The sequence below is a fragment of the Python bivittatus genome, unplaced genomic scaffold, assembly GCF_059951505.1.
Source record: "Python bivittatus isolate LINGU-HERP-01145 unplaced genomic scaffold, Pbiv_v1 ctg000240_np1212, whole genome shotgun sequence".
In the NCBI taxonomy this organism is placed as follows: Eukaryota; Metazoa; Chordata; class Lepidosauria; order Squamata; family Pythonidae; genus Python; species Python bivittatus.
In genome coordinates, this window is record NW_028277051.1 from 160,797 (window position 1) to 173,657 (window position 12,861).

The 12,861-nt window shown below is 59.2% G+C and overlaps 1 protein-coding gene across 2 annotated transcripts; it reads right to left on the reverse strand.

The window, feature by feature from the left end:
- Nucleotides 1-4,227: 4,227 nt before the first annotated feature.
- Nucleotides 4,228-12,847, reverse strand: INPP5K (inositol polyphosphate-5-phosphatase K). 2 transcript variants are annotated; one of them, XM_088138643.1, is made up of 12 exons: nucleotides 11,902-12,830; nucleotides 11,627-11,734; nucleotides 11,415-11,523; nucleotides 11,013-11,129; nucleotides 10,073-10,248; nucleotides 8,929-9,040; nucleotides 8,494-8,603; nucleotides 7,232-7,415; nucleotides 6,038-6,175; nucleotides 5,365-5,448; nucleotides 5,179-5,283; nucleotides 4,228-4,701 (listed from the first exon to the last, which is right to left on the reverse strand). In XM_088138643.1, the coding sequence occupies exons 1-12, from the start codon at nucleotides 11,925-11,927 to the stop codon at nucleotides 4,603-4,605; spliced, it is 1,368 nt and encodes a 455-aa protein (XP_087994769.1). In that variant the 5' UTR covers nucleotides 11,928-12,830; the 3' UTR covers nucleotides 4,228-4,602. The 2 variants fall into 2 exon arrangements, with proteins under 2 accessions (XP_087994769.1, XP_087994770.1); XM_088138644.1 differs by lacking the exon at nucleotides 11,013-11,129 and having other exon boundaries at nucleotides 11,902-12,847.
- Nucleotides 12,848-12,861: the final 14 nt, after the last annotated feature.

Here is a 12,861-nt window from a genome sequence, read left to right on the forward strand (position 1 = left end):
AGTCAAGAGCCCGGTAGGTGTGTTTCCACCGGGCAGAGCAGGCAGGACTCCCTGGGCGAGAGGGGTTGTTGGCAGCGTGGGGTTGGGGATCCCTTCAATTCAATGCAGTCTGTGTCATGCAGGCGAGGGAGGGGAGGGCATGAAGTGGATCCCTCCCCTCCTCACCGAAGGAGGCGTCCAGGGCGCACCACCCCCTGCCCAAACAGAGAATAAGAACCCTCCCGCCTCCTTACCTGGCACCGCTTAGGAGGGGGGAAGGAAGGAAGGAAGGTAGGGTGGGGGTGCGCAGGAGGGTTAGCCACCCCAAATGCGGGGAGGGCGAAGAGGGCTGTGCGACCTGTAATCCCTAGGGTTCTTCAGTGGAGGCTCCCAGCCCACTGTCCCATTTCTTTGCAAAACTGAAATCCCCAAACAGACGATCAGATCAGTCCACAAACAACAACATGACAGCGAAGGCAGTCAAGATGAGTTCTGAAAAGGCAAAATGGCGCTTAACCGCACGGAGCCCAAACTGCCCCCGCTTGAAGAGGGGCGCTCGCATTTTGTCCTCAGCACTTTGCCTGTCTCGATTCTCATCCCTTTCCTGGAGAGGGCTGCAGGAACTTCATGCAGCATGGTGGGACAGGTTATTGGGGCAGGAAGGGCAGCCCGGTCCATCAGGGCAGCAGGTAGGTCTTCTCTCTGGGGCTTACAGGGGATGGAGGGCATAGTGTCTGGGCACTGGGAAGGCAGGTAACGCTGCCTCCGCTGGATTAGGAAAGGGCAATGAGTGATTGATTAAAGAGGAGGTAGCCCTGCCCTCAGAGCAGACCTGGGGTTCTCCATAGGAGGGTTGGTACCAATGGACTGGAACAGCTGCGCTCCAAAATGCCATCGGCCGGGGCCACGGGGAAATTCCAGGGATGATGCCAAAGTCCAGAAGGGTCTACTAATATTAGAAGTGAACTGAACAATAGAACAAGATTTAACTGTACATTAAACATTGTTCTAAAAACGAAAAAATAACATGCGGAGTTTTCCTTCTCCTCTGAGCAAACTCTTAAAAGGGCACTGGCTATAGGCGAAACGTCTATAGCACCAGTAAATTAACAAGCAGCTCATTCAAGGAATATCCCGCAAAGTGGTGTAAAGGGGAAGCAAGACTGGGGAGCAGAGCATGGGATGGGTTTCTGGTTTGCGCTTGTGCAAGCAATTGTGAAAATACAGCCAAAAGCGTACATTGAACTCAGTTATTTGAGCATGTATGCAAACCACAAATCCTTGAATCCGAAGGCCCTTCCAGACTGTCAGCTTTACCTGCTTTTAACTTGTCTGGGCTCCATGGAGGTGGTTCAGCCCCCTCCCTCCCCTAGCCAGGAGCCTGATCAGCTGAAGGGAAAAGGCTCTGAGCGAACGCAAGAAGGCAGACAAGACAGCCCGTTAGCATGCCAGCCTCCCCTCCCCTAAGCCAGCTTCATCGGAGTTAATGAAAACTGCGAGGCCCTCCACCCTCACGGTCTTCCAGAAGCAGGTGAAAACATGGCTCCCCGGGGGATCTTTGGGACTAACTGTACCTGGCAGCGCCATTTCCCATAATTTAGCCTTTTACTCTGGTTGCTATTTTAATTAATGTGCATTCCATTTTTACTGTCTAAGTTCTACAAGCTGCCTAAGGATTCAGGTGGTAAAGAAATTCCAGGAAGGAAGGAAGAAGTTCCTGACAGTCTTCATGAGGCGACGCATGTCCGATTGTGAAGATACAGAAGTGACGAATGGCTTAACAACAGTAGGACTTGTAAAAGCCATCTTGGAATACTGGGCAATTCCAATTAAATACAATAGTGTGATGGGGGTGCAAGAAAAGGACATGCAGTTCTAGGTGCTTCAATAAAAATAAAGCTTCTAAGCCTCGGAATGTAAGCCGTCCACTTCATTCAGCTTGATCACACCCTGCTTTGAGTACCGTGTCCTATTCTGGACTTCGCATGTGAAGCTTAAACAGTTGCTCCAACTGTTTAAGCTGGGAAATGGGTGTGGGGACCGCCCTCTTCTGGGCCTGGAAGGTCATCCCCTTGCAGGTCAAGGTTGTTCTAGAATGCAGGATGTGGAAACACGGACTTAAATAATAGGAAGCCACCCTGCTAAAAAGTCTCCTGTGCAGGAAAAGCCTCATCCCGTGATGCGGCGGGTGGGGGGGAGCCCCCTTCGCTGGACAGCCGACAGCCACCGGTCAGGGATGCCTTAGGCTGGATAGCAAGATGGCTCCACCTGACCCTCGAACGAGACCATGATCACCAATTCCGGGGTCCGGACTTCAGCAGTTGGGAGAGGAGCCACCTTCTCTGAGACTAGGTTCACCGTCATCGCCCACACCGGACAGTCTCATTGCTAGCAAGGGGGCGCCTTTTCTCAATTTCAGAAGATAAATCAAGCATGCCTACTCCTGGAGGAGAGAGACCCAACCATCAGTGACGCAAGTACTAGCAACAGCAAGACTGCATTACTGCAGGGCATCTTCCATGGGGTGTCCCTTGAAGTCTGTCTGGAAACTGCAGAAATGGGGGGAGGGCAGGCTGGCTGTACAGAAGTTTAATAGTGAACGCGTTTGTTTTGTTCTACATCAGTTTACTTTTGCAAGGCATCAGGGCTTGGGATGCAATCTTCCTCCTGGTTTTGTCACTTCCTGTGGAGGCAGCCAGATTTACCAGCTCATTATTTGCTTCTCTCTGCAAGAAACGTCCTGGGAGGATTCAGTTAAAAGATGTAAAGTGAGCCAGGAATGTCTTAGCAGAGGGATCAGCTTACTAAAACAGAGCCACCCACTCTCTTCAGAAACGTCAGCGGGTTTCCCCTTGTACCTCCCCGGCGTGTCTGCGGCGGCCGGATTTATTCCGCTCAAGCAGGAGCCAGAAGACGGCTGGAAGGGTCACCTGGGGAAGGGCCCCCCCGGAGACCAGCGCCTCCCCGAGCGCCCTCGGGACAACCAGACTTGTGACTCAGGTACACGGTTTCGCTTCCACCCCTTCGCCCTCCTCCCTGCAACATCAGGACGGATCTGGCAGGACCCCCCCACACCAAGCACCAGCATAAAACACGGCAAGTGAGAAGGGGGCCGCTGCAGCCGTCCTTCACTTCAAAACGCCAGAAACCCCGAGGAGGACCTTCCCTCAAACCCCCACCAGGTTGCAAGATCTTAGTTGCAAGACAGGAATCAAAACAGATCAACCCTCCCCTCGCCAGGAAATCTACTGGCATGGAATCAAGAGCCCTGCACAAAACCTTCGGCATGCTCCAAGTGATCAAGTCTGCTCCATTCCCAAAGCCCCGAGTGGCATCGTCCCCTCCCAAGGAGGGATGCAAAATGTTTCACATTTGCTCCAGTTCAAAGCACAGCATTTGGGGCTCAAACGGTTGAACTAGACTCAGTCGTTTGGCTTCCGGACGTGAGAGACAGACGCGGACGTATGTCCGAGGTGCTTGACTCAGCCTGTCTCGGACTTCAAAGGCAGCCGGAATTCAGGCCTCCTCTGAGGGAGCCCTTCGCTGGCTATGGCCCTCAGTGGTCCTTCTGTGCAGGGTTGGGGTCACTTCGGTCCACCTGCAGCTGCCCAAAAGGAGCCGTGGGTGGCCTTGTGGGCCAGGAACCCTCCCTGGGGTCTGGAGAAACCGCTCCCACGCAGGAGGGCCACTCTCCGGCCCTCCCCCTCTGGCCCATGGGGAGGGACAACGGTAGCCCCTTCCCCACTCTAGAGCTATGACATCTGAAGGGGGCTCTGATCCGCAGACTCAAGCGCCTCTCCCCCCTTGGTCACAGCCGTGACGTGGGAGGAAATGTCCCCCCACCTGACACGTCTTTCGCACTCCCCTTGACCAATCGGCAGCCCGCCTCCCGAGGGAAGCTTCTTAATGGTGGGAACAGCCGGAGGGTCACTCTTTGCTCCCCTTCTGGGCTCCTACTGCTCAAACGCCTGAGCACCCACAAAGCCAGAGGCCTCCAGGAACACGATGGGGAGTCCCTGCCTTGAGGGGGCACGGGAATTACAGGAGGAGCGGAGAGCAAGATTTTTCTAGCCCCACTGCTGAGGCACCCCCAAGCTGCCCCAAATGGACTTGGGCCACTCTTGCTGCCTGGGGATACACTGAGTTTGCATTTGTCATCAAGACTTTTGGAGGAATGCAGGTGTGTGTGTGTGTGTGTGGGTCTGCCCCCATTTCATGAAAGATGGCCAAAGAATAACAGCGTTTGCATTTTCTTTTCAGCTATGATAAAATGTATTTCAGTTCTAAAGGAAGATTTACACTTCATAAAAATTGAGAGCTGATTCCCGGAATCCCAGTTTTCAAGTAAGCGCCAGTGACTCCTCAAGGTTGTGATGAAGCGTGCGGATCCTAAGAGGCCACAGAGGAAATGGGACAGCTGCTGTCGCCTCGGGCAGAAGGAAACTAGTGGTCCTATGCGGGAACCGGCTCTTCTGCGCTGAAGGCAGACCCGGCCTCGGCTGCCCCCCTGCAAGCTACTCCAGAGCAGCGGCGAGCCGAGTCCCTCTTTTCTCAGGCGAGAGGCCCGCTCCGGGGCCCAAGGGCAGAGTGCCGCACAGCGTGCGCAGAAGCACAGAGGGAACGTCAGAAGTCGCACGGCGGCCTCTCACAACGAAGGCGTTCTGTGCTGCTGGGTCCACCCCAGCCCACGTGCTGTTCGACAGGCCTCTGGCTTGGCCGAACCTGCAAAGGGAGAGACATGCGCTTGACTGCAGCGTCCTGTAATTCTGCCCCCCAGCCCAGCCCAGCCCAGCCCAGCCCGGAAAGAAAGGAAGGTGATGAGGGGAGGTGCCCCTAAGTGCTCACCCGGCCACAGGGGCCCCGGGGCTTCAGGCAACAGGCGTTCCGGCCCTTCCCGCAGGTACCACTCACCGACCGGGGACGGGGGACTCCTGCCGGCCACTGAAGCTGCGGCCAGTGCCGTCCCACCAGCCGGAACGAGAGAGCTCTTGCGGGGTTACTCTGGGCCGGATTCGGCCTGCACCCCAAAGGCAACGCCGGGGGTCCCAGACACAAGCCAAGAGGGACTTAGGCTACTGGAAATTCTCTCTGGCGAGGGGGACTTCTGGAGCCCCAGGCGGCGCAAGAGAGCAGGAGCCGTGCAGGAGCCGGTCTCTGGGAGTAGGGATGGCAGAGGAGAAACAGCCCGAGCCTGCTCACCTGGACCGGCTGGCTAATGCCGACGATGGACCGTAGCGCGTTACTGTAGTACCCCAGGAGAAACTCTCCTCCCGCTCTGGGGAGCCCCTCAGCCCCAAGATAAACCTGAACAAAACAAAGCCGCTGTCACCTTTCAGCAAGAGCAGAAAAGCAGCAGAGAGGAAAGTCCCACAAGTTGCTCTTTACCTGCTTCACGCCTTCCCTGGAGGAAATTTCATTGTCTTGTACCCAAACGTACATCACGTAGTCGTTTGCATGCTGAAAGGTCACCTGCAAGGGAGATGGAAAGAGCTGTCAGGGGCCATTGGGCCCTAAGGTCCACTTGCCACACAGGTGAGGGGGCTCCCAGCAGGAGCGGAGCATGTGGCGACTTTTCCCGTGCAGCTCAGCTTTTCCTTCAAGGGCCTGGCAAGACTTCAGCAGAAAGAGAACCAAGTTGGGAATGCAAGACTCGAAGGCTGGACGGGCCCCACAAGGCACCCCCCAGAAAGAGGCCGACTCCTCTGGAAGCGCCTTTCCGCCCAGAGCCCCCCTTTGGGCAGGAAGGAGCCTGTGCCGATCTCTCGGCACTCTCTGCGACACGGGAAGATGGCCTTCCCGAGGAGGCGCTGCTGCTTCGACTGCAGCCAAGACTGACCACGGAGGCAGCAGGCTTGATTCTCTCGTGCGAGACCAAGCGGCAGACAGGCTGCAGCATCTGCCAAGGAAGGTGGGGAAAAACAGTCCCCGTCTGGCTGGAGAAGGTCCCGTCCTTAGCACGGCCTGCGTGCTCTGAAGGCACCAGGAACTGCCCCATGCGCTTCGGCAACAGAGCAGGCACCAGCCTCAGCTCCCCCTTCACACCGCACGTGCCCATTACCTTGTAGAGACCAATCCAGTCCCAGGCGCTGCTGACGAATTCTGGAGCGGTGACGTAGCTGACCGTGGCGTCCTGCTCGGCGCTCCATGTGCCCACCGGACAGAGCAGGACCAGGGGGTCAGCCCACAGGGGCTGGACCTGGAGGAAAGAAGCCGCCCAAGATGAAGAGGATCAGGGAGCCCTTCCCCCTGAATCACTCGCAGCTGGGACCCTACCAGGCTCTGCATCTTTGCCCAAAGGAGCCCTTGGCACACCACCCATTTCAAGCTAAGGGCGCTTTGGCCCTGCTGCCAGGCTTACGTTCCAAAATAGAGGTGGTACCAGGATAAAAAAACCAAAATGCAATTTAATCCGAGTTTCAAAGAAAGCTTACCAATTACCATTTAACAGGCTCACTATGTATTTAATAGTGCTCTGTTAAATGTTATAGCTTGGGACTGTAACTCCATCCTGACCCTAGTCCAGACCAGCCCCATCTCGCCATCTCCATTACGCTGCAGGGCAGGGCCCAGTTCAAACCGCTGGCACCTCTGCCAGTCCCTCCCTCCCCGGATCAGACAGTCCCGCTCAGTCCTTAGCACGTTCTTCCGGTCCTCAGCCAGGCTACCGGCTCCAGGCTGCGAGAGCCCGGAATCAGCCCTTCCTCCCTCCCGAGGGGAAGTCAGCCTTTCCAGTTCCGTGGGGAGTTGGTTCAGGACCTGGTGATTTTATCTACCCCCTTTAAGACTAAGCTTTCCAGTTAGCCGTTCTCTTTCGGTCTGTACCACATCTTGGTAAAGGTACATAACAAAGAAATATTACTAAGAACCCACAGGGGCTCTGGGGCCACACCTTGGGTGGGTGGGAATGACATGTGGCCCTTGGACCTTAAGGGCTTGCTACTAAATGCAGGTCCGAGCCCAGCTAATTGTGGCTTATTCAGCCCAGCCAGGTAAGCAAGCCACAGCCCGGCCAGGTGTGCGAACAAAGCCACCGCTCAGAGCTGCAGGACAACCTTGACAGGTGCTCCTCAGGGACCCTGCAGCGGCCTCTGCCCTGAAGAGGCCACCTCAACAAGGCCAATCGGAAGGGCCTGCCTGGGCACCAGGAAGCCTGGAAAGGCCCCCGCCGCAGCCAGCTCCCAAGCGGGCAGCCCCTTGGCTAGAGCCATCTCTTCCGAGAGCAGCTGCTGCCCTCAGGAAGCCAGGATGCCACCTTCAGTTCAAAAGTCCCGGTGACTGGCTTGTGGTCGCTGATGTCGTAATCCATGTGGCTGGTGTAGCTGCGCAGGGACACGGACAGACCCCCCTCTCCAGGAGCCCCCTGGGGCGGGGGGGACGGAGGACTCTTGACTCTCCAGAGGATCCGATCGGTCCAGGCAGGCTTCCGTTTTTTCTCGCTGCAGAAACAAGAGAGGAGACACGAGGGCAGCCCAAGGGCCCGCAGACACGCTCCCTGAGCAGCAGCAGCAGCAGCAGCAGCAGCAGCAGCAGCAGAGCCAGGAGGGTCAATCCACGTTGCATCAAAGGCTGTACTAATGAGCGGCAACCAGCGGCTAAACCTGGGCAGCTTTTTATTTGAAGCGAGCCTGTGTGGCAAATCCTCCTGCGTGCAGTGCCAGTGCGTAGATGCCCCCGCCCCACGCCGCCTGGCCTCGCTACGTAATTTGTAGTTCTGAATCTAGAAGAGGGCCAGTTCAGAAGGAAGCTCTCCCAGGGCTGCTGCTTCTTTCAGCCGGAGGAAGATCCGGCAACCAAGCAGACACGGGCAAGCACCCTGGGCCGGATACGCGGCAGCGGGCGTAACAGGCCCGTGTGTAACTTTTTATACATTTATTAACTTTTGATCGGTTGCTGCTGTTATTTTTTTAAACGCTTTCTGAGGGCTGTTTTTTGCAGCCGTTTTGTGTTCCTTCCGGCTGTTCTCGGCTACCGCTGCTCTGGCAGATCTACGTGCGCAGCCCATAAAAAAGCACGGCAATGGCCGCTGCCGCTCCCTAGAAGCCTCACGAGGGTCAGGCGCTCTGCCTCAGAGGGATCCCAGAGGGTCCTTCGCCTCTCGATCCATCATGCCAATCAACGTGCCAGGATCATCCCAGCAGCGACCGAGTTAAAAAAAGCCACTGAGTGAAATTCCCAAGTCAGGGGAATCAAATAGCCTAAAGGTCAAAAAAAAATCACACGCCAGTCTCCTTACTTACCAGCGCCGCCTCACCCCTGCAAATACAGAGAGACGTTAACACCGCAGGACCCTCCTTAGGAGGGGCAAAGAGCCAGGCTTTGCAAATTAAGACTGCCCACCTGCCCTGCTCTTGTCCGCACGAGCATGTCCCGCTTTCTGCTTGGGGCAACTGGGAAGCCCGGGTTATTTCTGCGGCTTCTCCCGCCCAGACAAATGCCAGAGCAGCACAAATCTTAGCCCAAAGCAACCTTGTCCCCCCAGGCCCCTGCAAACCTCCGGCAAGAGCAGAGCATTACCTGGTGTCATACTCATCCGAGTGCAGGTCAAACTTGTAGGTGGGTTTGAACTCCAAAGGGCCCTCCAAGAACTCCTGGAGAAAGAATATCTTCTTCTTGGCCATGTTTAGCTGAGAATTGAAACAAAAGCCCTTCAGCTCTGCAGACCAAAAGCAAGGCTGGGCCTTCTCCCAGGAACCACAGAAAGGATCCCAGAAGCCTCCCTTCTCCCCTCCCGAGGTCCCTTTGCCTGGCAAGCAGAAGAGGAAACGGAACTGCCCAATCCGACAAGGAGTAAATTGCGGGAAACCAGATGTGGATCAGCCACACGGTATCGGGGAGCAACGTGAGCCACCGCATCCCCCTCCGAATATCGAGGGGTGCGGAAGTTCCCAGGGAAGAGCGAGAGGGGAGGAGAACCGAGCCCGAGCCAGAGAGCAGGCCGGGGGACGGTACCTGGTCCTTCTCCCACAGGAGGTTGAAACGACTGTTGCTTATCGATTCTCGGATAAAGTGCAGCCCATAGTCTTCAATTCGGAAGTTTAAATCGCCAAACCAGAAGAGAAGCCTGGGAGGAGACAGAAAGGAAACAAAATCCGCAGAATCGGGCGCGCACCCTCTACCTGGTTGGTTTTCTGTCAAGAGCAACCGGCCCCCGGCACTTTCTGTTTTACTTAAACAAGCTGTCGGACCAAGCACCTAGGAAGCCAGCACCTTCCAGACACAGCCAGGTGTGTGGCAGTTACCGAGGCGGCTTTCAGAACCGCAGCAGCAGCAAATGCAATTACCCACTTTGCTCAGGCAGGTGCCCTCCTTTCATCCCACCTTCGGATGGGACAAGGCCTTCGGGGAAGGGAGGGAGCCTCCAACTTTCTCCCTGCAGAAATCTTGTTTCCTGCTTGCGTCTGCGCAACCCCCAGGGAGACCCGCGTGGCCACAAGCGGTCTGCGAACCAGCAGACAAGGCCCTCCCAGTAACACTACGGGCAGTCCTCAAAGCTCCCAAATTGGCTACAACTATTCGGAAACCATTTTAAGTTCTTGAAAGAGTTAGACTTAGGGTTAAAATGAAGGTGAAGAAGTCCTGGGATAAAATAGGGACGTACATTGTATAACGCTAAATGTGAGGCGCGTGCTAGAATCGTTCTATTCAGTTGTTAAATTGCTCCTTTTCTTTTAGGCTCTGCACCTGATGGCCTACCTGAGACCACACGTGTGCTTTTAGGAGAACGAGCTAGCTGGTTCTGAACAATTTCCTTTCCTTTCGAAGGAAAACAAAGCACAGCAAAGGCAAAAGCAGGGGCGTCCATCCCTTCCGGATCTCTTGGAAACATCCAGACGGCCAGTGCCACTCGTTTAGCCGTTCTTTAACGCACGGCCCGTTTCTCTCCTGCTTTTCCTTCCTGTGCCAGCCCCACCCTCTTCTCCACCCCTTGGCCACCTCCGCCTGTTCCCCAGGGCTGGTGCCAGCCATGGGGGAGTGCTGTCCCTGCCACCTCCTCCCCTGTGAGACCAAGGGGGCCCACCGCTTGCTAGAAGAGCAGAGTGGCCGCAGAGGGGGTGGCTGGCCGGACCGCTCTTCCTCTGGGAAGGCCACTCACTGGTGGTCCAGGGCAGAGGGGAACGTCTTCTCTTCAAAGTGCTGCATTTCCAGGATGTGTTCAAAGTCATCCAGGCGCTGCTTGGCATTCTCCTGGTGGGCTGGCAAGTGGCAGTTCAGGAAACAGACGGAGTGTCCGTAGAGAGAGAGGCGAATAGAAACCCCTCCCTTGTTACCCTGCAAGGCAAGAGACCGTGGTTGCCTCCCCCACTCCCAGTATGACAGCTCCCGAGGCTTTGTGGGGCGCGAGAGGGGACACGTTTTTTGTTTCGTTTGCAAGGCTAAAGCGCTGCCTTCAGGACGAACAAACCCGCAAAGGAGTAAATCTGCAAAACACGTTAGAACCGCTAAAGCAATCGCCTTACGGCACTTCTTCGTCCCTTTGTCCGGAGCTGAGAGCGGCCCCTCAGCCAAGAGTCGGCATTCACACATCACGCGCCGTCTCACGCTGTTCACCGGGAGCGTCCAGGGAGCGCTCCGGCAGGAGATGCTCCCCAACATCTGAGGGCCAGAAGGGAGTGAGGCTCTCCCTTGGCTGGCCCGGCAGGGGGAAAGTTTGCCTGGCCCCAGCCTATAAGGCGAATAAGGCCAGCTTCGGCGAATTTCGGAAGCTTTTGCTTTTAGATCCCGCACCTTCGGCGTTTACGTGACTCGCTTTGGTGCCTTAAAGCAGGAAATGTGTATTTTCAACACACGAAACAAAGACGCGGAACTCCCTACCTAAGGATCTCCATCTCTACTGAGATTTTACCGGGGCTTGAAAACTTTCAGCAAGTTCCTTACTGGCACGCTTTCCTTTTGTGGCTCGTAGTCAGCGTTACAAACGAAACACCAGACTGCGGCCACTTTAACGCTCATCGTGGTTTGAGGCACGCCGCTCCGGCTTTCCTGCCCCCGGCGAAAGCAGACCGGAGGCCCACGGGGCCCCCGAAGCAGCTCACCCAGTAGCCGTGCAGGCCGGTGCGGGTAAACTGGCTCCGAACGCCCCGGATGAAGGGCAGGTGCGCCTGCTTCGCGAAGAGGAGGAGGAGGAGGCCCTGCAGGCGGATGGAAGACACCTGCGGGCGGAAGAGACAGCCCTGAGCCCGCTCCGCCCGCCGCTCCCTCCCTCTGCGCAGCCCGGCGACCGCAGCCCGGGCGGCGGGAGGACCCCGTGCCCGAGGCGCGGGCGGCAGCTCCGGAGCGCGGCACCCGCTCGGCGCGCGGAGGGGCCCCGGGCGGGGCCGAAAGAGCCGCTGCCGCCCCGCGGGGAACCCCGGCGCCGGCCTCGGCCGAGGGCATTGGGCCCGGAGCGCCCGCTGGGCCTGCCCGCGGGCCGGACCCCCGCCCCGACCCCCGCCTACCCTGACGTAGCCCAGCGGGGAGAGCGCGGCGGCGAGCGAAGCGGTCCAGGCGTCCTCGAAGGCCAGGTCGGACAGGAAGCTCAGGATCCGCGAGTTCACCTCCTGCAAGCTGCGCGCCCGCGCCCCGGTCACTCGCCGTCCCGCAGCCAGCCGGCGGCGACCCCGGCGCGGGGGTCACCCGGCGACCCTCCCGCCCCCGGCCCGGCACCCACCCGATCGCGTACAGGTCCACGGGCGGGTCCGGAGCGCCGAGGCGGAGCAGGGCGGCGACCTCGGCGGGGGGCGGCGCGGTGCCCACGTTCCAGGTGACCAGGTGCAGCCTGCGGAGACAGACAGGCAGACAGGCAGGCAGGCAGGCAGGCGGGCGGGCGGGCCGGCGGAGCGATGACCCCCCGCCCCGGGCGCCGCCGCCTCCCCTCCCCTCCCCTCCCCTCCCGCCGCGCGGCCGGCCCGGCCCGGCGCGGGAGCCGCGGCGCCCCGTCCTCACCAGAGCCGCTTCCCCGTCGCCTCCATCGCCGCCGCGGAAGGCAGGCAGGCAGGCAGGCAGGCAGGCGGCGGCCAGCGCCGGCCCCGGCCCCGGCCCGGCTCCCCGCCCGCGCGTGACGTCGCGCGCGCCGATTGGCTGCCGCGGCGCAGGCGCGGAGCGCCGGGGAGGCCCCCGCCGGGCGCGGCTTCGGGCCTCTGCGAACTGCTTGCCCGCCCCGCCCCGGTATCCTGGGAGACCCGGCGGGGGGGCCCAGCCGGCGCCCGCGGGAGCGGCCTCGGCCGGGGGCGCCCGCCGGCGGTGCGGGCCCCGCGCCCCTCGGGGGAGAGCCGGGAGCCGCCCGCCGCCGGCGGGAGCGCTTCTGCGGGCAGCCGCGGGGCCGAAGACGCCGGGATTTTCCCCGCTCGGCTCCGGCGCGGCCGCTGCCCCGCCTCCAGGAGGCGCCGAATTTGGGGCGGGGGCTCCCCGCAGCTGGCCAAGCCGAGGCCGCGCCTCGAGCCGCCTCCCGCAGCCCCCGCGCGAGAGCGGCCCGGCGGCGCCTGGGGGTGCTGCCTCGCCCGCCAGCCCCGGAGAGAGAGCCCTGCTCGCAGCCGCCTCGGCCGCCGTCACGATCAGCGGCCCTCGCCCTCGCTGTTCCTCCCCCCACCCGCCTGCGGGGCAGAGCAGATTGACGGAGGATGGCGGGCGGGCGACGGCGGCGGCTGCTGCTGTGCAGACCAGAAGCAACGCGACTGAGCCAGCAGCCGGGCGGGGATCGGGGCAGGCCGCACGAACCGCTGTCCCCGACCCCTCTCCTCTGTGGGAGGGGGGGGAGAAAGCGATTCCTGCAGGCAATCGCCCCTTCGTCTGACCCTTTCACACTGCAGCTTCCTCTCTTGAAATGCCCTCCTCTCCCATCTCTCCGGGAGGGTCAGGCAAAGGAGTTTGCCTGCAGGAGTCGCTTGCTTTCTTCCTCCCTCCCCC

What these genes read in the sequence shown, in the direction of transcription:
- INPP5K (XM_088138643.1), bottom strand. Translation starts at nt 11,927, where the DNA reads ATGGAGGCGACGGGGAAGCGGCTCTG. An exon ending in CCGGCCTGCACGGCTACTGG is followed by an intron (nt 10,249 to 11,012) that starts GTGAGCTGCTTC and finishes CTTGCCTTGCAG; the next exon opens with GGTAACAAGGGAGGGGTTTC. An exon ending in TCGGATGAGTATGACACCAG is followed by an intron (nt 7,416 to 8,493) that starts GTAATGCTCTGC and finishes TTGTTTCTGCAG; the next exon opens with CGAGAAAAAACGGAAGCCTG.